General features: G+C 51.9%; 13 protein-coding genes across 13 annotated transcripts; 9 read left to right on the top strand and 4 right to left on the bottom strand.

Annotated features, from left to right (window-relative positions):
* Positions 1 to 379: 379 nt before the first annotated feature.
* SNOG_03381 (hypothetical protein) lies at positions 380 to 1,365 on the top strand (the record flags this gene model as incomplete). The annotated part of the gene is made up of 3 exons (XM_001793897.1): positions 380 to 543; positions 599 to 812; positions 988 to 1,365. 3 exons carry the CDS (start codon positions 380 to 382, stop codon positions 1,363 to 1,365), a joined length of 756 nt encoding a protein of 251 aa, XP_001793949.1.
* Positions 1,366 to 2,547: 1,182 nt separating this feature from the next.
* SNOG_03380 (hypothetical protein) lies at positions 2,548 to 3,330 on the top strand (the record flags this gene model as incomplete). The annotated part of the gene is made up of 4 exons (XM_001793896.1): positions 2,548 to 2,717; positions 2,769 to 2,835; positions 2,865 to 2,975; positions 3,229 to 3,330. The coding sequence occupies 4 exons, from the start codon at positions 2,548 to 2,550 to the stop codon at positions 3,328 to 3,330; spliced, it is 450 nt and encodes a 149-aa protein (XP_001793948.1).
* Positions 3,331 to 3,386: 56 nt separating this feature from the next.
* SNOG_03379 (hypothetical protein) lies at positions 3,387 to 3,857 on the top strand (the record flags this gene model as incomplete). Its single annotated transcript, XM_001793895.1, has 1 exon — positions 3,387 to 3,857. The coding sequence occupies one exon, from the start codon at positions 3,387 to 3,389 to the stop codon at positions 3,855 to 3,857; it is 471 nt and encodes a 156-aa protein (XP_001793947.1).
* A 792-nt stretch (positions 3,858 to 4,649) lies between these two features.
* Positions 4,650 to 5,747, bottom strand: SNOG_03378 (hypothetical protein; the record flags this gene model as incomplete). Its single annotated transcript, XM_001793894.1, is given in 3 exon segments — positions 4,650 to 4,868; positions 4,886 to 5,349; positions 5,480 to 5,747. The coding sequence occupies 3 exon segments, from the start codon at positions 5,745 to 5,747 to the stop codon at positions 4,650 to 4,652; spliced, it is 951 nt and encodes a 316-aa protein (XP_001793946.1).
* A 771-nt stretch (positions 5,748 to 6,518) lies between these two features.
* On the bottom strand, positions 6,519 to 7,068 carry SNOG_03377 (hypothetical protein; the record flags this gene model as incomplete). The annotated part of the gene is made up of 2 exons (XM_001793893.1): positions 6,519 to 6,952; positions 7,008 to 7,068. 2 exons carry the CDS (start codon positions 7,066 to 7,068, stop codon positions 6,519 to 6,521), a joined length of 495 nt encoding a protein of 164 aa, XP_001793945.1.
* Positions 7,069 to 7,608: 540 nt separating this feature from the next.
* On the bottom strand, positions 7,609 to 8,196 carry SNOG_03376 (hypothetical protein; the record flags this gene model as incomplete). The annotated part of the gene is made up of 1 exon (XM_001793892.1): positions 7,609 to 8,196. The coding sequence occupies one exon, from the start codon at positions 8,194 to 8,196 to the stop codon at positions 7,609 to 7,611; it is 588 nt and encodes a 195-aa protein (XP_001793944.1).
* Positions 8,197 to 8,394: 198 nt separating this feature from the next.
* SNOG_03375 (hypothetical protein) lies at positions 8,395 to 9,491 on the top strand (the record flags this gene model as incomplete). Its single annotated transcript, XM_001793891.1, has 2 exons — positions 8,395 to 8,461; positions 8,824 to 9,491. 2 exons carry the CDS (start codon positions 8,395 to 8,397, stop codon positions 9,489 to 9,491), a joined length of 735 nt encoding a protein of 244 aa, XP_001793943.1.
* Positions 9,492 to 10,287: 796 nt separating this feature from the next.
* Positions 10,288 to 11,974, top strand: SNOG_03374 (hypothetical protein; the record flags this gene model as incomplete). Its single annotated transcript, XM_001793890.1, has 2 exons — positions 10,288 to 10,321; positions 10,347 to 11,974. The coding sequence occupies 2 exons, from the start codon at positions 10,288 to 10,290 to the stop codon at positions 11,972 to 11,974; spliced, it is 1,662 nt and encodes a 553-aa protein (XP_001793942.1).
* A 407-nt stretch (positions 11,975 to 12,381) lies between these two features.
* On the top strand, positions 12,382 to 12,621 carry SNOG_03373 (hypothetical protein; the record flags this gene model as incomplete). The annotated part of the gene is made up of 2 exons (XM_001793889.1): positions 12,382 to 12,477; positions 12,577 to 12,621. The coding sequence occupies 2 exons, from the start codon at positions 12,382 to 12,384 to the stop codon at positions 12,619 to 12,621; spliced, it is 141 nt and encodes a 46-aa protein (XP_001793941.1).
* Positions 12,622 to 13,236: 615 nt separating this feature from the next.
* Positions 13,237 to 14,322, top strand: SNOG_03372 (hypothetical protein; the record flags this gene model as incomplete). The annotated part of the gene is made up of 4 exons (XM_001793888.1): positions 13,237 to 13,283; positions 13,341 to 13,574; positions 13,630 to 13,666; positions 13,882 to 14,322. The coding sequence occupies 4 exons, from the start codon at positions 13,237 to 13,239 to the stop codon at positions 14,050 to 14,052; spliced, it is 489 nt and encodes a 162-aa protein (XP_001793940.1). The 3' UTR covers positions 14,053 to 14,322.
* Positions 14,323 to 16,617: 2,295 nt separating this feature from the next.
* On the top strand, positions 16,618 to 16,979 carry SNOG_03371 (hypothetical protein; the record flags this gene model as incomplete). The annotated part of the gene is made up of 3 exons (XM_001793887.1): positions 16,618 to 16,721; positions 16,771 to 16,805; positions 16,828 to 16,979. 3 exons carry the CDS (start codon positions 16,618 to 16,620, stop codon positions 16,977 to 16,979), a joined length of 291 nt encoding a protein of 96 aa, XP_001793939.1.
* A 164-nt stretch (positions 16,980 to 17,143) lies between these two features.
* SNOG_03370 (hypothetical protein) lies at positions 17,144 to 17,749 on the top strand (the record flags this gene model as incomplete). The annotated part of the gene is made up of 2 exons (XM_001793886.1): positions 17,144 to 17,342; positions 17,442 to 17,749. The coding sequence occupies 2 exons, from the start codon at positions 17,144 to 17,146 to the stop codon at positions 17,747 to 17,749; spliced, it is 507 nt and encodes a 168-aa protein (XP_001793938.1).
* Positions 17,750 to 18,150: 401 nt separating this feature from the next.
* SNOG_03369 (hypothetical protein) lies at positions 18,151 to 21,033 on the bottom strand (the record flags this gene model as incomplete). Its single annotated transcript, XM_001793885.1, has 4 exons — positions 18,151 to 18,209; positions 18,264 to 20,632; positions 20,723 to 20,944; positions 21,011 to 21,033. The coding sequence occupies 4 exons, from the start codon at positions 21,031 to 21,033 to the stop codon at positions 18,151 to 18,153; spliced, it is 2,673 nt and encodes an 890-aa protein (XP_001793937.1).
* Between the last annotated feature and the right edge of the window lie 925 nt (positions 21,034 to 21,958).

The raw sequence follows: 21,958 nt of genomic DNA, 5'->3' as shown, positions 1-21,958 counted from the left end.
ACTTGAGTCCACGATACGACCCCAAGAAGTACGCTGCGATGATTGCAGAAGTCAAGTCTGGGCCACTCACTGACTTTAACAGACCAAGCTCCAGAGCTGCACTCCGAAAGCGCGCAGCCCGGCAAAAGAACCCCCGTGAGAAGACCTCTTCGACACAACGGCTCCTACTACCAAGAAATCGATACTCAACGGTGAATCCAAGTTCTGTTGTGGGAAACACTCAAAAGGCGCCGTACTGCCCACCGCACTACCCTCACTCGACAACAAGAGCTTGGCCCGATCGGGGAGATCGAGGTCAGGACTCAGACTGCCTCAGATGCTTCGTCTACCTGATCGAAATTTCGTCGGACAGCTGCTCCGACTGCCTACTTGCGACATGATGTCCTCGATTAGAGGTCAGGCGGGGCACTGCAGCGAGGTTTGCCGGGCCAAGAACCTGTATCAACACAAGATTCACTGCAAGGGTCTACTCCAAAAACTTGTTGATAGCCTTGGGGAGATACTCCAGGAGATCTTCTATGTACATGGAAGTCAAAGCCTGCTGTACGTTTCCAATGCGGCATCATCTCTTCCCCTTCCATGACTGATTTGTTGACAGCTACCCGGCAACATCTCCTTGCCGGCCTCAGTACCATGCAGCTAGGAATCACTCGGAAAACTTTCGAGTGTCAGGCCAGGCGTTGTTCGCATTCCCAGCAGGAATGCTACCAGATCTTTCGGACAGACACGCAGTCCTCAGCGTTGGTCGTAGCGAGCACGCCCTGGCCTACCTGCATGACTTCATTGCTCAAATACTCACGGGTCGTGACTTAGTCGCCTGGAACGCAAGGTGATGACATCCTCGTTCACTTTGAACACAAACAGCTTTCCATTCGCCAAGCCCCGGGCAGTTACTCTAGTGGCCGACGTCTGTCGTCAAGCTGGCTGCATGACATCCAGCCAAACCATAAGAACTCCCTCCGCGCAACTTCGTTTGCAGACCCATAGTCTGCAACGCCAACGCTCGATCTCGGGCAGCAGTCTCGACCGCAAAATAATGCCACACAAGCCCTCGCCAACTTCTGCGTTTGTGCCCGGGACACCGCTCCCGTCATCAACAGTTTCTCCGGGGGTCATTCGGGCAGTCGCCTCGGTAAGGTTGTCCCTTCGACTGCAGAATGGCGCCACAAAGTTAGTCTATGTGCCACTGCGAGCGGCAGCCCCATGATCTATGGAGGCTACTACCCGCCTACGGCGTATGGGGAATCACCTGTCTACGGTGCTACGACTAGTGGACCTGTTTTCGGTCACACCAGTAGTCACTTGGAGGAAGTGCTGTTGGCAGAGACACGATCGAGATTGATAGCGGCATCGCCCTCCTACTGAATCAGCACCACCTGCCTCTCCGCAAGGCTGTCCGTTGCCAGTCCTAAAGTATAGGACAAAGCGACATCGAGAGCCACCCGATCTGTAAGTCGCTAGTGTGGACCCAACGTGCCAGACATTACTGACTTTGCGTCGACCAGTCTACAAGCGAGCCCGATGCAGACCCTCATTATTGGCCTCGGCTTTGGAAACTCCCATAACGCAACACCGCTACTCGTTCGAACCAGGGTAAGCCAATACCTTATTGTTGGAAGCCAAGCATTCTTGGTGAGTCAGGTCTCATCCTGTCCCAGCAGTGAAAGACTTGCTGCCGCCGTCGGCTATATGAAAGTGGCAATCTAAACCAAGAATTACCGGAAGAAAGACTACTGTCGCTTGGTTGCGACGAGCAACAGTCGGGATCATTGATTGCGAGGGATCCTGCGATTTCTTACTTGGTTATGTAACTTCCATGCTGCACACATCTTGCTCGCTGTTCTTGCCTCATGGTTTCATGTGCTATGTCTTCCTTCGAATCAAGCATGTTCGAACCTTCTACATGATATCTCCCATTCTTCTGTACAATTGTCCATTACCTCATCTATCAACACATCTCGGGCTATTACCTGATAAGGTGTTGCATCTTTGGCCTTACCTCTGATATTCTTTCATGCTGCCTACTCGTCACACTCCCACAATCACCTCCTACAATCTTGCAAATGACGCGCTTTGAAATCAAGTGATTGCTTGACCGTGCTATCTCCGTTTCCGTCCCAGGCTGGACAGGCTTGAGAATTGTCACATTTCTCATCTCGCGGCATATCATGTCCAGTATTGCTGTGAGCTTGGTTCACAAAACGCTTGTGTTCGATCAGCAAGGCGAGATCCACCGGATTCGGGCATACAGGCTCTTATGTGGTCATGAATTGGTGTTTGCTGATGATGAGTGTAGGGAAGGAACAGTGTGTAGAAGGTAGCGGTATCGGCTCATGTACCTTGTCAAGAAGTACAAACCGTGGAGCAAAGTTGAAGAACATCATCAAAGATTTGAATTGGGATCATTGGCAATACTGATAACGCCGAGGAATGTTAGACTCGCAAGACCCCAAACAGGTGGCCACGGACACTGCTACATATCCCGCCCAAGGATGCAGCATACAGGCGTGCAGCATGCAAGCACTGGTTTGAGTACACCAAGGTACCATGCCCCGCCGCAGAGCCCGTCAAAGTGCGGGAGGTTGCAAGTTTGCCTTCACTGCCGTCTGCTCCCCCGCGTTCAACACGCGTCGCCATCACAACAACGACGCCTCCGCCCCACTCCTCCCGCTCCCCCACCCGTTTCTGCCTCCCCTGCCACCAACGATCCTATTCAGGTTATAACCTATCTAAGGCTGCTTTCTTTTATCAATACAACCACAAGCCAGTTGGCTTAGGCGTTCAGTCGCCGTATTGTTCCACAGTAGTACGAGCTTCGGCTTCAACTACATTCAGGTATGTATAATTTCTATTACATCGACAAGTTGGCGCTGCTGCTCCAAACAATACGACCGGCACAAAGTGGAGGGTTCGAATCTGGCTCCGGCCACTCAAAGGTGCGATCTTTCATAAGAGTTGTCAGATCAGTACCATCTGTAAGTCCCAGTTATTTCTTTTTGCCATTCTTGTCCCCTTCCCAGGCATTCCTTTTGCTGCTCCTGGAATGATGTAGGTGGCGTGAGGACTTTGTCGTTCTTTTTGATTGCACTGTGGTGCAGTGTCGGCGAGCGCGGTGGTGGGTGACCGTGCGGGCGTGGTTGAGATTTTGTATGCAGGGTCTGCTCGAAGCCTTCGCTTTTCTGGCATGGCGGTACTGCTGTAATTCTTGTGCATTGTCTCACTCCGCAGCTGCTCGTAGTCTGCACAATTGCTGTAATCCGTCTACGGGAGGTCCGCGTCACAGTCGGCGCGGCTGCATTTGAGGTTCTCCGCGCGGCCACGCTGTCTTGATTCCCATCATCACAAGCATGAACGCATAAAAAAAGTGATTATCAAGCTCACCAGATATGTACTCAACCTGCGTTCACTCCATGGACATATTCGCAATCCATGTTCGCGAGGTCTCAACTCAAATTCCCGCACGAGTGACAACCATGGGATGTCCCCCACTCACCTTGTATGTTGACGATGTCTTCCCACCGTCTTTCGACTGGGTTTCCTATTTCAATAGCCAAATCCCAACACCTGCTCCCCCGATGTTGCCTATTGCGGTATCGTGCAACTTTCTTGGCCTACGCAAGCGCGGTGTCAGGACGTATGGAACCCTTGTGCTCATCCATACCGGGCGCGACAACTTCTTTGTATCCCCAGTTACTTTGAAGAGGACTAGCAAAGGCCCCTTCTGCGCCTTTCGAACACGATACAGTTACCTCCTGTGTTACCCAAACGGTTCTATTGCCAACAACTGCAAGTCGCAAGTCCGGTCAAGCCGCGCCGGCATCGATCTAAACCGGAAGGAGATCCCAAGCCACGACTGATAGCAGTCTCAGAGCTGTATAAGTCTGACGGCCAGGCAGTCGGCACGTCATCTGAAAAGCCACCGAGCATCAGTCAGAAGCGTCGCTCGCACACAAATCGCTTGCACACAAAAATCAACTCTATTGAGCGATGGCACTCTACGACGTTGCGCAGCCACAGATAGTTTCACTGAGATTGGTCGGAATCTGGGCGAATTCACGACTTTGGAGGTCTAGATAGTGTGCAAGCAGAAAGTTTCGAAACGGCTTTAGCGCATCACGGCAATGAGATGGAAAATATCGCTCATGTTGAGGGTTGCTAGCTGAAGGCAAGTGTCTGTTCACTCGACAGATGTTTGTACCTTACTGCCTGTCGACAACCGGACATATTATAAATGGGAAACTCATCATAAAAATGAATCAGGTCAGAAGTGCGCTGATATCACATCCCCAAGATGATGCAGACGCCCATGAAAATGAATTGTACCGGAACACAGCGAACGCCTACAATCCACTCATGTACTGCGGGTAAACTCCAAAATAGCCATCACCATCTCCGTTGTCGCTAGTGCTACCGCGGCAGCCAACAATAAGCTCACAACAACAGCAGTGATTTGCATCCTCACTTTGCTTTCTCCTTGCGCAAGCCACGAGATGCTACATCTTTCAGCAATGAAAATAGCGAGTAGCCAGGTTGGTAAGAACCACAAACATGTCAGCAGGTTTTTGGTATACGTGACGGCTCTGGTTTCTTTGAGCTGCGGAGATTGTGATGATGATATGGAGGTTGTAGATGTCGTAGGCCTTGCGGTCCTAGCGGAAGACGCGGTTGGCGGCAGTTTGTTTGAAGGCACGGAAGCATCTGTACGATTCGAGATCGTTGGCATTGCAGTAGAGGGCGAAGTCGAATGCTTCACCGAGCTTGCGGAAGTTGATGACTCTTTTACATCTTTCACGCTGGGTTGCGGACAGACGGTAGTAAGGTTGACTCTGTGTTCCGCTGTGAGTGATGTGTTCAAGGTCACCCATGAGCTATTCAGTATGCTCACATGCTCGATGTAAAGCATAGGATTCCATGTCTCAGTACTGTCAGCTCTCCAGGCGATGGGTGTCACACGGTCTCGCTCCACGAGACTCCTCGTATTGGATCCCGTCGCGTTCGAAGCTGTCACATTCAGGATGCTGTTGTGAGGCCATTGAATGCTGAAGGCGAACGTGGCGTTGTGGCGGAAGGTCACCCACGAGGTTGCATTCGCTTCAACCATCCGCTTTGTCTTGTCCTGTTTCTCTCCCGATAGCGTTGGGGCTGCAAACGGATCATGATTCTTCCCTATGAACGTGCAGAGCAGGACAAGTATTGTGAGCCATGAGATGACCCATAGTAATGGTTGGTAGCGATTTGATGTTCCAGCCTTTGCGCTTTTGAAAGAGGCGATCTCTGGGTCTCTCTTTGGAGAATGTATAGCAATTGACTCTTCAACAGCGGGCTGTTCGTTGGAAGCATTATTCTGGACTGTTGCCAATGCAATCTTTTTCGATCTTCCAACCTCCGAACTTATTTGTGCTTGTGCAAGGAGCGGTAGACAAACTCGGACTGGCGACCACAGGAACACCCTCCGCTCCAATCTGCGTGAAACACGGACCAGTAGGTGCGGTATGATATGATGCTACCGAGATAAGACTGCTGCAGTTGTTATCGTCTCTTATCCTGCTCGACACAGACACAAACGTGTTCACGCTGGACGTGGATTCGGTCAAAGCCGACATATGCTCCGAACTGTCTTCGTCACCTGCACCGCCGCTCTGCGTCGTGATACGTGAGGTTGAGCTTGTTTTTCCAGAAGGGCTTTCCGGTTCAATGCTTTCTTCACCAGCTTCCGACGAGAATGATGCAGCAGGATCACACTTCATTGTCTTGGCCAGGTTCCGTAGTCCAGGATGCGGTGCTTTCGATGAAAAATGTGGACCGGCAGAGGAGCGTGCTGAGTCGAATTTGTTCTTGTGTGATGGTATGGGTGGGAGGTCAAAGCCTCCTCCCTCCTCGTCTTCTGCTATCCTTTGCAGCGGGAGCTATAAGCGGGCGGCCTTTGATGCCATACTCCTTCTCGAGATCTTCCATCTCCGATGCTTAGGTTGAAACTCTCCCGTGCACACTTTCGTCCTGTGGTTTTCGCTGTTTTTGTGGGTTGTTGTTGCCTGACGTTTGGCCTGGGTCGCTACCAGACTCTGCGCCCTTCTGCGGACAATGTCAAACACCTGTCAACAGGCGTACTCACGTAGCTCTCGGGATATGAAAGGAATTTTTGCAAGAATTTATTGTACTGAAATGATCTGTGTATTGAGAGGGATGGTGGAAACGCTGGGCAGCAAGGCTCCTCGCCTTCAAAAGGGGAGCGCGCTTGACGACGATCATGCGTCCTCACCCATCATGCAGCCTAAGCATCGCAGTGACCTTCTAAATGGTCATCTTTTGATGAAAAGGGGGGCGGCCTGCCGAGCTTGTGGATACGCATACTGTTGAATAGGCTCGAAAGGGAGTGAGAATTCTCGAATAGCGGGCCAATTTCCGCACTAAAAGTGACCATGACGGACATCCGTTGCACCCCCCTCCTTCCGAAGCACTCCAACCATGTCTTGATGTAGGTCCAACCAGTGTTGCCGCTAAGTCACCCACCGTTACGTTCAGCCGTACCGCACAAAGCCGACCCTCCAGAGCCATAGTTGTTCCTTGTAACCCCTGAAAAATGATTCATCGATGTCGTTGCCACACAGCCAGTTGTAGTATCGCATGGGAAGGCCCGCAAGCCTGCCGTGAGTACGGATCTTGCTATCTCCGCGGAGCACGGACCTGCCTTTTGCTGAGTCGAAGATGAAGTGCTTCTCCGACACGGTTCTCTTCACCCAGTCGAGGCGTATCAACACACGATCGTGCATCGTATTGCCGTGCTTGTCTTCGGGGTAGAGCATGCCTTTCCCAGGGTACATGAGTAGGGCGACAAGGTTATCGACGGTACGATATGCGAGCGGATCCTTGATATCATCATTGGGCATACCGAGGTCGTCGTCGGGCTCGCCTTGATTTTCGATGGTGCGTGGGGCAGAGGTACTGGAGGAAGCTGTATCATTGTTAGGTATGTTTTCAAAACACAAGTTACATGTAGGCTACTTTACCTTTGTTGTCCGGAACGAATGCGGGAGCAGACGGATCAAGCGAGGAGGTGTTGGCGGACATGATAATCTTTGGATCGGTCGAGGAAAGTGAGATTGAGGAAGCAGCCTTGGCTATAGCAGATGCGAGTACCGGCTGAGTTGATCATACGCTGATGCTGGGAACTGGTGGTGAGGACGTGCGTGTTGCTCTTATGTAGAGTAGAAGCGCAAACGCAGCGGCACGTGCGGAGGGCTTCACAGCGAGAAGGCGGCTTTAAGCGGGAACAAGCGAGCGCATGACGAAGAGGATTAAGCAGTGATCGCAAACAAGAAGAAGGAGCAATCTTGAGGGAGCAAAGCAGGGTGAGCAAGGATTTACGGAGGTCATTCGATCAATGATTGTAAGAGATTGTATGGCGAGGAGAGACTATCTTAACGGATGTTAACGCAATATTCACTAAAAAGAGATTGTAATGTGCTTGATTGTAGATGTCAGGGATAGAGGGGAACTCAACTCATGCTCCACGGCTACAGTTGCGTGCATGCTTGGTAACAGCCGCGATGTCTTATCTACCGTGATAGCACTCATTATTTAACGTACGACGAGTTGGCAGACTCATGTCTAGTCCATGTTGACCTCTTCGAAGTAATCGGGAGTCAAATGTACACCCTGATCAGTGGCGCTAATATCCTCGTCGTCTCCACAGAGCCACTCCATGTACAGCGCAGGCATGCCGAGCGCAGTGCCCATGCGTCGCAGTTCAGAATTTTGCGCAAGTACGTATCGCTCATCACTCTCGCGGAACTCGACATGCCGCTGACCCATTGCGCCGATGACCCATTGTATGGACAACGTACGGTAGACAAAGGCATGCGGAGGAGGGTTGAGAAGGCGGGAGACGAGTGCTTCGACAGATGGCTTGGACTCGGGTGCCACAATAGGGCAAATCAGTTGGCTGAAGTCAACGTCCACGGCTGGCTTGTTCGTGCTAAATGGCCCATCTGCATGTGCGAACTCTAGATCTTGGTCGTACCAACTCACACAATCTAACCCGATGTTGACCTTCGCGGACTCCTTGTTAGAGTAGCAGATGCGATCTGGATCCGGCATGCTGAAAGACGAGTCATGGTGGTCAAACGCTTGCGACAACGGCACGGAGCCTTGCGACTTGTTGGAAACTGGCACTACCTCGAAGTGACTGCTAGACATGATGGAAAATGATGAAACTTGAAGACGGCTTGTCAAGGTAGGAGACGCAGCGTGAGTATTGAATTCTGGGTGACTGGGAAGGTTATGCACGCCGTTACTTAAAGTGACGCGAAACTGCCAAACCTTCTAACATTCAGTGATGGTGGTTGAGACTGGAAAAACACTGTCGTTGTATTTACGTACAGGACTTACCACACAATGGTCACAGGGTTTGGTGTTGAAGCAGACCGTGCTATCGTAAAGGTCTCCTTCACCAAGAAACACAGTGCTCATACATCAATACCAGGGCCAACGATCATGTTCTTGAACAATGGTACCGTGATCACTGTGAACGGGCGGTACAAGATCCTTCGAGTTTTGTAAACTCTTCCTTTGTCACATCTTCGAGTTTGTTTATCCGTCCTTTGTCACATATCTGGCGCCTTTCAGCATCGCGCCACAACATTTACCGTTCTCGCCCTGGCCTGCGGATGCAGATCTCTTTCGTTTCATTGGCGCTGACCGTGTTTTGCGTTTCTGCCGACTCAAGGGCGTGCAACAATTCACCTCAGCTGTGCAATGTTAGCTATAATGATGTGACACATCTGGGAGCCCACGATTCGTCTTTTCTAGCCAACGCATCGACAGGATTCTCTTCCTTCGGCAACCAGTTCTTCAACACGACGGTTCAGCTGGATGCCGGTGTGCGTCTCCTCACTGTACAAGTGCATGTCGGTTCGAAGCATGGAACAGCAGCTCGCGAGCTTCGACTCTGCCACAGTTCGTGTGCCCTTTTCAACGTTGGCTCGCTCCAGGATTGGTTATGGGAAATTCGAATCTGGCTTGACCGCAACCCAAATGAGGTCGTAACGATCATCTTGGTCAACTTGGGTAGTGCCAGTGCGACAGAGCTCGAGGGCGAATACTCAAGAGCCGATTTGGCCCATTATGGTTGGGTGCCGCCCAACATCAGCGAAGCGCCACCGCTTTCGAGCGAGTCCAATAAGACCTGGCCGACTCTCGCAGCGATGATCAATAGCGGACAGCGCCTGGTGACCTTCGTCAATCCTTTGACGCCGGACGAGGCCGATGCGCCCTACCTCTTGAGAGAGAACGACTTCGTCTGGGAGAATTCCTACGCCGTTACAGCCGCTGCCGACTTCGCATGCGCGCCTGATCGTGTTTCAAATACTACTACGATTTCCGAAGCGCGTGACTCCGGCAAGCTTTTCCTGATGAATCGCTTTCTCTACTGGCAACAAGCCTTTGGGATCCAGACTCCAGACCGACGTGTCCTTGCTGCTACAAACTCGTAGGACGGTCCCGGCGGGCTTGGTAAACACATCACAAAGTGCGCAAGCGAGTATGCGACAGCCGACATTCGTGCTTGTAGACTTCTTCAATGTTGGCCCAGCTATCGAATCCGTGGACATTTTCAATGGCGTGGACCCGGTGGGCAGGAGGAAAGTGACAACCGTGGTTGTTGACAATGGTCTGCCGTCGAGGAGGGTCAATGAGTCAGGAAGCAAGGCAGTACGGTCAGTCTTCGCGCTTGTAGTAGCGGCTGCGGTCACTTGCATGGTCTTTTGAACTGTGCCCAAGACATCATTGTTTGCCGCATCGCGCCCTTTTAGAGACATTTGCTCCCAGAGAACCTGAGCGGAATAGCTTGCTCAAGAGCATACATAGAGAATCGAAATTGGAAATCAAATCTGACAAGACCTAGGAAGTGATGGAAAGTGAAAGTGATGACAGTGTTTTGAAAGAGGGCGTTGAGTGTGGCTAGAGAGTCGCGAGAGACGAATGGTCGGCATGTCACTCGAGCGATGCAGGCTGAATACAAGTAGGCTTTACCGTATTAGCTAGCAGAAGTTCGTCGATGAAATTCGACTGTTGCGATGGCGTTGGGACGATGGGTTGATGGAAGGGGACGCGATGCGGAGTTCTCGGGGGTGCCAAGAGATGTTTGCATCGTTTGAGCCAAAGTTCAGGCGTCATTAAAATCAATTATGGCCGCCACCATCCTGCAACATATCACGACATGGCAGCACCGAAGGCCTACATTCCCTCTAGAGCTCTGATCCGGGCATTGTCGCGACCGCAACCGTCACGATGTCCCTACGCACGCGCCGTTACAACCCCGTTCGTACGCCAGAAACGTACTAAGGCAGCGAAGCCTGAGAAGCTTCCAAACCCAGACAAGATCCCATACATAAGTCCAGAAAAGGCTGAGGAGATGATGTCTGAGTTTCGAAGGATAGCGGAGGAAGAAGACGACGAGAAGCCACCCACCGACGAGGAACTCGAGAGCGAGGGCATCCCGGCCATCAGTTGGTACGAGCAAGATTTGGCCAAGGGCGGACCGAGACGTCTCATAAAACGAGTGGCAACGGCAGAAGATCGCAAAAAGGAGAAGCAGATGTACATGATGATGTCAGAGGCAGAGAAGAATCCAGACTCCATCCTCGAAAGCAAGGAGCTGCAACGTCGGCTCATCGACAGTCTTATCGAGAACCCCAACTTTGCGGATCTTGCACAGGAGCTCAAGGAAATGAAAGGAGGTATCAGGACAAAGGCAGAGCATGAGGAAGAGATAGTGAGATTGAGCAAACAAGAGGAACAAGAGAACGAGGAGATGACTACAGCCATGAAGTCAGGCTTGAAGGCGGCAACACAGCAAATGTTCCAAGGTCTGCTCAATGACCCCGCTGCTGCTGCAGTTAAGGAAGAAGTACAAGAAGTTCTCGACAAGCTACCTGAGATGGAAGACATCGACAATCCTGAGTTCCAAGCGATCGTTCAGAAGGCAATGGCCAAGCTAGACGATGACCCGATATATCAAAAGAAGGTCGCATCTATGCCAAATGAAGACGCGGAAAAGTTACAGAAGGAGCTAGACGAGATTGAGCGCGAGGATGAGGCAATCAACAAACTCTTTGGGAAGGATGAAGCGAATTCACCCCTGGGCAATCCCGATTCTGATGCGGATGTCAATCAGCTCATATACCAAATGCGCGATGTACTCAAGTCTATGGGTGGAGACGCCAGTGTTGAGGCTGAGCTTGACGCTTTGCTTACCGAAGAAACAACGGACGAAGAGCCACGCCCATTCGATGCAGAAGAGCTAACAGGAGAACTAATAAAGCTCGTATCGGCACAGCGACCGAAGTCTAAAGGAATAGAGCCAGAAGATAACGTACCAGCAGACCTCCAAGCCAAAGTGGACAAGATCATGGAAGATCCCAGGCTTATGGAGAAGCTCGCCTATATTCAGAACCTTATCGAAGAGACTGAACGCGCAAAGTCCGACATCACGTCCATCGCGCACGAGGTTGCGCCCGATCCTTACGAGCTCGAAGATACGCGTACCGCTACTCTCAAGCAGCGTATGCAAGCCGCCCGCCAGGACCCAGAACACATCGGCGCCCTCGATCGTCTGCGCGTTACCCTGCCCCCACCTTTCAACATCTCGCCCGCTCTAAAGTCCTTCAATCAAGCCATCGAGTTTGCATACATTGGAGCGAACGACGACATCCGGCGCATCCTATGGCGCTCTTACCAAAAGGCGCGCACACTGCCCACTTTCTTACCGAACGTCAGTGACGAAGCTTGGGACATTCTGTATTACTCCCAGGCCGTAACTTGGGGCTCCAATCAGAACCGACAAGATCATCTGCGCACGTTGTTGGCGGATTTGAAGAAGTTGGGAAGGGACGGACCGCCCACACACCCAAGTACCTTGGTAAGGAGCGGAGATGGTGAGCACCTGGAGGACACAACGGATACGAAAGCTCAGTAAGAGAGATGATTGTTACGTAATATGACTGTATAATGAGACACGATACCCCCTCTCCCATGTTGTCTTGAGCTGTTAGTCGAGGTGAGTAGTCGGTGTCCGACGTGGCGGTATGGTCACGAAACATGCTGGGCAAAGACGGCATGGATTTCTGAGTGACACCCTGGTCAGATAGTTGCAAGCATGGAATTTCTTGAAGCTCGATATGCTCTTTGTCGTGTCTAGTTTCAGGAATCCTGGGTTTCCTCTAGAGGCTCGAACTGCCCTTGGGACAATCTCCTATACCCCTCAAACCCATTGCCCCTCTTTCCTCAGAAGTCTCATCGTCTCTACCCCTGCCTGAGGTCCGCTGTATTGCGTCCTTGTTGTTACGCTTGTCATTCTGGGCCGTCGCCCATGTGAAGTCCAAGATGGAGGATCTCGCTGTGCATGGGAGCTTTGCCGATAAGAGTGGAAGCGCGTCGATCGCTGGGAGTAGAGTCTGGAGCACAGCGCTGTGCCCCTCTGTAAGCTTTTTCAATCTAATGTCGTGAGCGAGTTGGTGGGCTCACCGCTGTCATCTCTGTTGTCATCTCTGCCTCAACTTTCTAGCTTGGATGGTGCAGCTCATGGTGGCGTTTTGCCATATCCTCTTCGACCCCACGGCCTGAATTTCACATGCAATGCGAATACTGCGTGACTCAGTATTACAAATCACGCAATTTGCCACCCAGTCGCTGCTGCAGTGAAGGAGGCCGATCGGCGTGCCAGTTCTCAATTAGGACTAACTCTGTTTTGGTTGAGCTTAAAGTCTTCCCTCACCTCGCCCCCACCTTCGCTCTAACACCACCAACTTCAATTTGTTCGAGGACCTCAAGTAAGTTCTTCTTCTGCCTCTCTGTGTGTAGCAGTCACTGACTTTCGCTAGGATGATGTGCGAGTGGGAACATGGTATGAGCTGCGGCGTAGATAGCAACGCTTTCGCTCCCTTTCTTAAAAGCCAGCGTAAACGCGCTGACTTTTGAGGAAGATTGCGAAAGAGTTGCCATCTACGCCTCAGCTCGTACTATGTGCGAGCGGGAATATGGTACGAGCCGCGGCGTACATGGCAACACTTTCGCTCTCTTTCTTAAAAGCCAGCGAGATAAACAAGTTGTTTGCGCTGGCTTTTAAGGAAGATTGCGGAAAAGTTGCCATGTACGCCCTCTCAGGCTGACCTGGTCAACCTTGCCCATCTGGACCCGGCGCGCAAGAAGCAAGCTTTCTCGCTGGGTCGCTGCCACACAATGAGCATCAAACTGTACAACTTCCTGGTTGGCACACTGCCCTCCCCGTAAGTACCTTTTCCGACTCTGTGTGTAGCAGCCACTGACTTCCTTCAGCATCAAAGTGCGCACCGGTTACAGGCAATCGAAAATCTTGATGCGAGCTGTGTGGTCGACGCCGCCAAATGCTGTGTGCCCCACGGCTTCTACCTGGTTGACCTTGCACACCCAGGAAGGAGTCGAAAGAATCAAGCTTTCCACTCCTTTCTAAACGATCTCGAGCGCTGCAATACGCTGCGCATCAAGCTCTATAACATCCTCCCTGGCAATACAAATGCGACTACGCACGAGGCGAACAGGTATGTCGCATGGCTTCTCTTGGTGTGATAATCTTACTGACTTGTCACCTTGCAGTGCAGCGTGCCAATCTGCGCACTACCACCCATCTGCTGTGTGTCGCAACAGACGCACGTCAAAACTGCGCCATATCTCATCAGTCGTCTTAGTCGGCATTCTTCCAGTGTCGCTATAACCTGCTGGCTTTGCGAATGGCTCGCGACTCTCGCATGGGCCTTCTGCCATACCGGTCCGATGATACACACGTTGATCATGGTAAGGCTACCCAAACATTTGCACCTCTTACACATTCTGATAACTCTTATTTAGGCACCAATGGATACCGCTCACAAGAGACACCGCCTCAAGGAAGAAAATGGATACACGCTGGGCGAGTCTCATGTTCGGACTCGGATTGGACTTTGGGTTGGTGGAAGGACACAAGTTGTATCTCGGCTGTTTGTGAGGACGTCAGGCATTCTAAATGGAGCTGGCGACTGAGCTAGGCGAGGCTGGGGCCTGTGCTCTCGAGATCTTAGATAGTGCATTTGTTGGCGGCGAGGCCATCCTCGAAGCCCACTACCGCTCACGTGTGCGTCTTTCTCTCGATGAGATGGGTGTCTTCGGCCATGGAGTACCTGCAACCTGGGTACCTCATGGCCAAAGACCTCTACCCTATCGTGAGGTAATCCGCTCATGTCGGCGGTGGTGGTCTTCGAGCCCGGTGTCGCTGTCATCATTCGCTCCAATCAACTGTTCACAGTGTACCCATTGCTATAGAAAAATGCTGCCCACAGTCTTTGTGTCATGCTGTGTACTTCTATCCTACTACTATTATCTTGGAAGTGCTTCTAGTAGATCTCTTCGCTGTCGATTGCATGAATGAGGTCAGAAGCGCCTGCGTTAGAACAAGGCGGTAGGAATCAACCAAAGGTTGTACGATGATCTCGCAATCGAGACGCAGCGCGGCTGCTCAACAGTATCACGGGTGGTTTGCAAGCTTACGATGCGGAATGCTCTGGTGTCAAGACGTATTTTAGGATGTGGGGTTGGCCCGAGGTCTCGAAGGACTGCTCCTATCTCTTATAACCTTCTTAGCCTCTAAGCTTCTCTGATAACCGTCCCTGCAGCTGAATCCTGTCTGCAGAAAGCGCACTTAGTATTCTAGGCAGACGGGCTAGCTTCGATATCTCTGCTCTCTGCCAGAGGCTTATCTGCACCGCGTAGCACCTCTAGCTTAGTAAATCTTCAGCTCTTAAAGCAATCTCGCTTATCTGGTAAGTCGAGGAGACTCAGTCAGGGTGCCATGTGGACCACCAGACTGATATCGAACTCCCCCTGCCACATCTACCATCTTCGGCCACTTCCTTCAAATTCTTCCGTAGAGTCCCTTCTGCGAGGAATAGATCTGCCTTCCGCGCTGCGCCTAATTTGGACATGAACAAGTCTGGTGATGCAACCCTTTGTGTCCAAGCACCTACTTGTAAGATATTTTCCTCAACATCTATATAGATTTGAGCGTACTCCTCCTGTGTACGACCCTGACGAAGAGATATAAGTGTTCTTCAGTGTAGATGTTACTTCTCGGAGTGGTAGTGAGGACATCCGCGGTCTTGCTCGCTTGGACGAAAGCTTTCGAAAGGACTGGTTCACTCTCTCTTCCCTCGTAATGCGGTCCTGATGATCGACGTATAGCGAGAATGCGAAGGCCCTCTTTGTTGCACTGCTAATGGTTTTGGTAGATCCGACACGATCGTCTTTCTTCCCTGTAATCTCGTACAGAATCGATGTCAGAGCGTGGCTGACGACGATATATACTATTCTGCACAGCATGATTAATCGTTGAGATTGATCATTGTTACTTTTTTGACATGCTGGCGCAGTGGGTGCAGACCTGCGTCCTGACAATCGATGTTGAGCTATTCATCTTAAGTAGAACAACGTTCATCATAGGCAAATTAGATGCAAGTATAGCTTCCATGTGCTTAAGAAATTCCTGGCAAGTCGTAGTGCAATTGACTACACTTTTTCTGCTTCTGTTACCTCCCTGTTCAATGTCAATACGGAGAACGTGTATGGTCCAAGCATGCTTTAGCTTACCTCCGTGGTGTATACCAAGGCCTTGAAGAGTAATTACTGAGGTAATTCGAAGATTATGTTGAGTGGATCCAGCGGCCAACAGTAGGCAAGTCGCCGTCTTGCAAGGTTAGATTCGTGGAATCTATTGTGCTAGATATATTTCAAGTAAGTTACCAGCGAGATTAAAGTTGACGTATCATAATACAGCTAGCTAGTACTGCCACGATGTACGAGAAGAGCAAGAAATAATGTAAAGCGTGTTGCTAGACTTTCATGCCAGCAGTCACACAAATCATTGATCGGATGGAGCTCCGTAGGCTACACTGTAGGCTACACTGTCTCATAGCCGCGATTTTCGTCGTTTTCTATCACTCTGATCATAGATCCTGATAATAGTGGTACTGCCTAGGGAGAAGGCCCTGTAGAACAACGACCTCAGGTCGTTCCGAGTCGTCAGCCTAGCATTTGCGCGAGCCCGTCAGTTACATAACCCATTCCTCCCACCTCTGCACCACAATTCCATCGCCTTCTCCCAGTTTGATCTGCTTGTTCCCTGAACTGGGACGATCTCGCTCGCGAGTAGTCCTGCCTCCGAAGCTCATACCGAAGTTGTTCCTCAGGGTTCAACAAATTGTCACTCACTGACCCAGATAAGAGGTGCTCGCACCTCACGTCTGTTACCGGCCGCCGTCAGTCTAATCTGGAAGCTGAGTCCCAATGGGGACCTAGAAGACCAAGGTTTGCCTACTGACATTTATTTCTTTTCACCGAGGTTCCGGGCGTGCCTGGGCTTTGAGAAAGAATCCCAATGCGATAGACAGTGTGGTGAGATCCTTGTAGCAATTGCGCAAATTCTCTTATTCACCTGCGTGTCTGCTGTCTCACTGTCATCTGATCAACCCGTTGGTAAAAACTCAGCGCAAACCTACTCCATTTCTCTTCAACCACACGAAACCCTATACTTACCCAAATTCAAAGCACCGCAGAATGCAAATCCTCATCATCCTACTACACACCCTCGATCTCGCCGAGGCCGTGCTAAGCCTCTGCCTTGCACTTGTCTGGCTCCTGCTCGCCGCCTACGAAACACTGTTTGTGACTCCACTTCCTCTTCATTACTGACACTTCTAACAAACACAGCACCACCACCTCCACCACTGGAATTCCGCATTGTGGTCACGCCCCCAGAAGACGGAGACCGCAAGCCCGAGCGCGGCGAGCGCAAGGGAAAGATTATCAAGATGGAGAAGGGCAGACTCGCGCCGCCCGAGAAGACGAGCAAGGCAAAGAAGGACTGGGACCGTCATCGTCGGGAGTCCCGCAAGCAAAAAGCCCTGGCGCAGAGATAGATAGCACACAAGCAGTATTCCCTGTAGCCTGACCGCACAATCGAAAAGATATTGCTGCTCCCGTTTGCCAGTCCTGGATACGCCGCGCTAGCGCGATATATCAAAACACCTGCACTCTGCTCCCCATTTCTTCTCCACACAAACACACACCCTCAACCGCCAAGATGACTTGCGCGGGACTCACCTACCATCCTCTGACTGGCGTCGTGTACGATTCCAAGGAGATCTTTGACTTGGGCTACTTCCTCGACCGCATATACAACTCGCCCACGCTGCCTAGCATCGCAGAGCACGTGCGCGTCTTGAGCTTCAACCTGCCCTTCGACACCATGGGTTCCAGCGCGGTGCTCAATTGGCTGGGCGGTGAGTTCTTCCCTATCGTTCATGTTATCCTACGAACTCAGTGCTAATATGAAGACAAAGCCCGTGGCCCCGAGCCCCACCCCTCGCGCCGCTACCCAGGCGACCTGGGTGTCGCAGCAGACATGTGCCGCTCGCTGCTGGAAGCGTATGGTTCGACCACAGACGTTCCGATGCGCAAATGGTTCCAGGTCATCGTGCGGCTGGTGCGGAGCTGTCCGAACATCGGGACGATTGAGGTGCCGCCGGAGTGGGAGGAAGTTCGGTGGTACGACAACAACTTCCCCAATATCGACTTGACGGAGGCGGGACAGGAGAAGAGGCAGTTGGGGGATGGGAGGTGGCGCTTCGGAAAGGATCCCGTGGTCCTGCAGGCGGCGGACGAGGAGGACAACTTCCAGGTTGAGTGAAAGGTATCCGACTTGGTGGGATAGGAGGGGAGGAAGAGACGGCAAGAAAAGAAGCGTATAGCTTCAGGAACATTTATCATGGAGCTAGAAGTGATGCATGCAGAAGACTGAGACGAGAGAATATATCAAGCACAGAAGAAGAGATCAGCATCATGATTGCATTCATTCTAGGAAATCTATGCATAGTAAGAGATACGTCCGTACTCCCATCCATGCACGCGATGACGCTCATTCCGCGTCGAGGTATCCGATTCATGCCATCTCGAAGGTCGTTATTCATTCATTCCAGTAAACGCACTGCTCTGTATGCCCATATAGTAAATCTTACTGTAGGAGAAGAGGTACCGTTTGATCGCTAAGACGCGTAGAGCCCCCCTCTATGGATCAGAACACTGCTTGCGCTATGACTCCGGGTTCGGAGTCTTGATCTTGGAGAGTTTGCTGAGTACGCTGAGGAGACCTGTAATCACTGTCAGTAAATGAATTGCCAATTGGTGTTCGAAGAAGAACATACCTGTAGAGCCGTTGGTGAGGGTAGACAGGGCGACCGAGTTGCGATTACCAACAGTCACAGTCTGCACGGAAGAGATGGTCCAGTCGTCCTTCAACACTTTGGCCCAACGGAACACACCCTCATCAGTGCGATCGTTGCCAGCAACAAACAAGAAGTCCGGACGCTCTGTTGGGTGGAACTTGCCAAAGATGTGCTGTGCAGCGGTCGCCTTGTCGAAGTCGAGTGGTTCGATGATCACAGAGTCTTTGGTAGGGACAGCTTTGACTCGCTGCTGCTCGCAGGCGTCGTTGATGTGGTTGGCGCAATCGCCTGCGTGCCGACTGGAAGAGTCCTTGTCATGGGCCATGTCGTAGTGGAAGATGAGCGAGCAGTGACGCTCTTCAAGGAAGCTGCCTTCTACACGCTCAAGGTAGTACTGGAGGATCGACTTGCAAGCCTCCTTCCACTTGATCGTCTTTCTCTCATTAGGGAACTGAGTCCATTCCTCGGAGTTGGGATCACGAATGAAGCAGCCATTCTCTGCGATGAGGCCCAGACCCTTCACACGGTTGAAGATGAGCTCGCTCTCCTGGACAGTGCGGCCACTCATGACGTAAACGATGTTTCTGCTGTCGGCAACAAGGTCGCTCACAACGTCTATAACCCGCTCAGTACTAGTGAGGACGGTGCTGTTGACGGATCCATAAGAGGCAAGGGTTCCCTCGTAGTCGAGAAGGAAGAGGCGTTTACGGCCCTCCTCATATTCGCGAGAGAGGTTGCTTACAGACAATCGAGGAATAGACATGGTGTCACGGTTGAATTGTTCCTCGTGGACCTTGGCGAGATGCTTGCTCAGATTGCTAATCCAGAAGTCGCCGGTGTGGTGCATTACAAGGTTGCGCATCTTAGAGAACCTTCGAAGCTTCTCCTCGTCGGTCATCTCCAAGGCACATCTAAAAGCTTCGGCAATGTTGGCGTAGTTCCATGGATTGACGCCAAGCTCCGCACCATCGAACATTGCCGCACTGCCAGTGAATTCGCTTAGAATGACAGGACCATGCTTCTTCGGGCTGGCTTTCCCGTCTTGACAAGCGATGAACTCGTGGCAAGTCAAGTTCATGCCTTCGCGTAGGCTGGTGATGGCAAGCGCGTCAGCGATGGAGAGGAGAGCCATGTACTGGGAGAAGGCTATGTCTTGTCGCAAGAAGACGAGAGGGTTGTGCGTGAGGGTCGAGTGGACGGCGTCGATTCGTGTGACAATCTCGGCGCATGTGGCAGCCAGCTCGTTGTCTCCCTCGGCTGTAGATGTGGCGACTTGGATGAGTACCACCTTGTCCCTCCACTGAGGGTATTTGTTAAGGAACAACTCAAAGGCCAGCAGCTTCTGTCGCACGCCACGGATGTTGTCGAGCTTGTCACGCGCAACGATGACTCTCTTACCTTCATAGCGCTTCTGCATTGTCTGGATCCACTCCTTCACATCAGGCTCCGCGCGAGCCTTAGCAAGCGCCACAGGGTCGATGCCGATGGGTGAGGACCAGACGTTGACAAAGCGATTCTCGAGCTGAACGCCATCTTCAGTAGCCTCGACTGACAGAATACGGCTACATGTCTGGAGGAAGTGGTGGGCGTACTCCTGCGTCTGGAATGCGACAAGATTGGCTCCTAGCATGCCGTCGAGCAGCTCCTTGCGGGCCGCAAGGCAGCGGAAGACCTCAGAGGAAGGGAAGGCGGTGTGTAGGAAGAAGCCGATTTGAGCATCGGGCAGCTTCTGTCGGATCATCTGGGGAACGAGGCATAGATGGTAGTCATGGACCCAGATGATGTCGCCACGCTTGTAGTTCTGAACGACGCGGTCTGCAAATGCCTGGCAGATCTTGACATAGAAACACCATGAGTGGTCAAGGAAGGCCTTGCTCTTGGGGTGGTCAGGGATGATGTAATGGAAAACTGGCCATAGGATCGTCTTGCAGTAGTGGGCATAGTGTCCGTCAAAATCCTTGTCGTTGACATAGACGGCCAGAGCGTTGTATTCCTCTTCGAACTTTTCGTAGATCTCCTTCTTCTTGTCTTCGTCCAGGACATCAGTGGGGAAGCCAACAAGGCCGACGTGATATACATCGCTAATCCGGCCAAGGGTCACAGCGGAACGGACGGCATTGCTGAGGCCACCGTTTCCTTGGACAGCAGGCACGACCGAGTACTTGGACCAGCGGGGATCAACCTTTGCTTTGGTAGGTTGTCTGGCCCTCGGGCGCTCTCTCTGAGCTTCCTTTCGCTCTTGTGCCTTTGCATATTCAAGAATAGTCTGGGGCGGTGCGGGCTCGGCTTTCAACTGCGGCTGGTTGAAATAGAGCGAGCTGTCGCCCCAGTCTGAAACATGGGCGTCGCTGCGAACTAAGCTCTTCGGATCTCTAGGCCTAGGAAAGTGAGTTGCAGCGCTTGGTTGCCCGGGGGTAAAAAAGTCTTCATGGTCTAACATTGCGGCCATGCTTGGCTTGGGTAGCTGGATGTGTGAAGGCGGCGCCCGCTTAAGGAGACTGTCTGGTCCATCCGACTTGTTACGTATGCTGCCTGCAGAGGAAGTCCTTCCGACATCACTGAGATCTACGGGAGCAGGTGCGGGCTCTTGCTTTGGGCTGGTGGGGTTTGACTTGGCCTCCGTATCCTCATTGTAGAAGTCTGCCGTATACGGGAGGAAGCTGTTATATGTTAGCAGATGTCAAAAACTCACACAGGTTACCGTGCTTTCATGAGCTATCACTTACAGGGAACAAACAAAAGTTGTCATACTGGCGGAGGTTTGGCGCGCGCGCCAGGTGATGCGTTATCGCTCGTCAGGTAATGGAGTTAGGGATGGTGGTGAGGTGTAAAAAGGATCAAGGAGAGACAAGAGGGGAGAAATCGCGGGGACTCGAGGTGAATATGTGGTTGCTGGTGGGAAGTGAGGTGGAAACTTCCAGCACTTGGTCGGTGTAGGATCTCGAGAGTAGCGGAACGCGTGCGCCGTAAACCGCTCCTGCTTCGCGCGACGGCAATCAAGCGGAATTAATACGAACGAGCGTGTCTGTGCCAGGGTCGAAGCTTGCGCCTTGGTTGTTTTGTGGCAGAAGCTCACGGTGTGACACGCTGGTGATTTGTTCTTTTTTTCCCAGCTTCAGGGCCTGAAAACATTCCGACGTCATCGCGGGGCCAAGGCACAGAGGGAAAGCACAGCTCAGCGCGCAGGGGCCTTCATTGCCGTCTCACCAACTACCAACGCCAACGCCAGACGCGAGAGATACCGGTAGTGGGCCTGCATCCTACGCAAGAAATACGAAACCTTTGGGATTTCTGGAGCACAGGGTCTGATAGCAAGCTGCCAGTGGCCCGGTGATTGACAGGCCCCTAGCATTAACTACGCCAATGAGAACATCCACGGCCGTTAGCCCCCCAAGAGCAACGACGCGTCCGCGCCCACGGAGCTGGCCGGACTCTACCTTCACGTGAAGGCCTTACCCCGCGAGGTAGAGCGAAGGTGGATCGCTGCAGCGTACGGCACCATGCAATTCTCAACAATTCGATGCCCAGGGAAGATTTCCATGCTTCAATCCATGCAGTGATGCATGTGAGTCTCAGGGTACTTCGCGCTGAGCAGCATCTTCGGCTTCTATTACCGAAAGAGTGCTGCCGGGTGTGTCGCCATCACCACGCAATGCACATCAACCCTGGCTCGA

Source organism: Parastagonospora nodorum, assembly GCF_000146915.1.
Source record: "Parastagonospora nodorum SN15 chromosome Unknown scaffold_5, whole genome shotgun sequence".
Taxonomy (NCBI): Eukaryota; Fungi; Ascomycota; class Dothideomycetes; order Pleosporales; family Phaeosphaeriaceae; genus Parastagonospora; species Parastagonospora nodorum.
The sequence above is the reverse complement of the archived record's forward strand: the minus strand, read 5'-3'. Positions and strand labels throughout refer to the sequence as shown.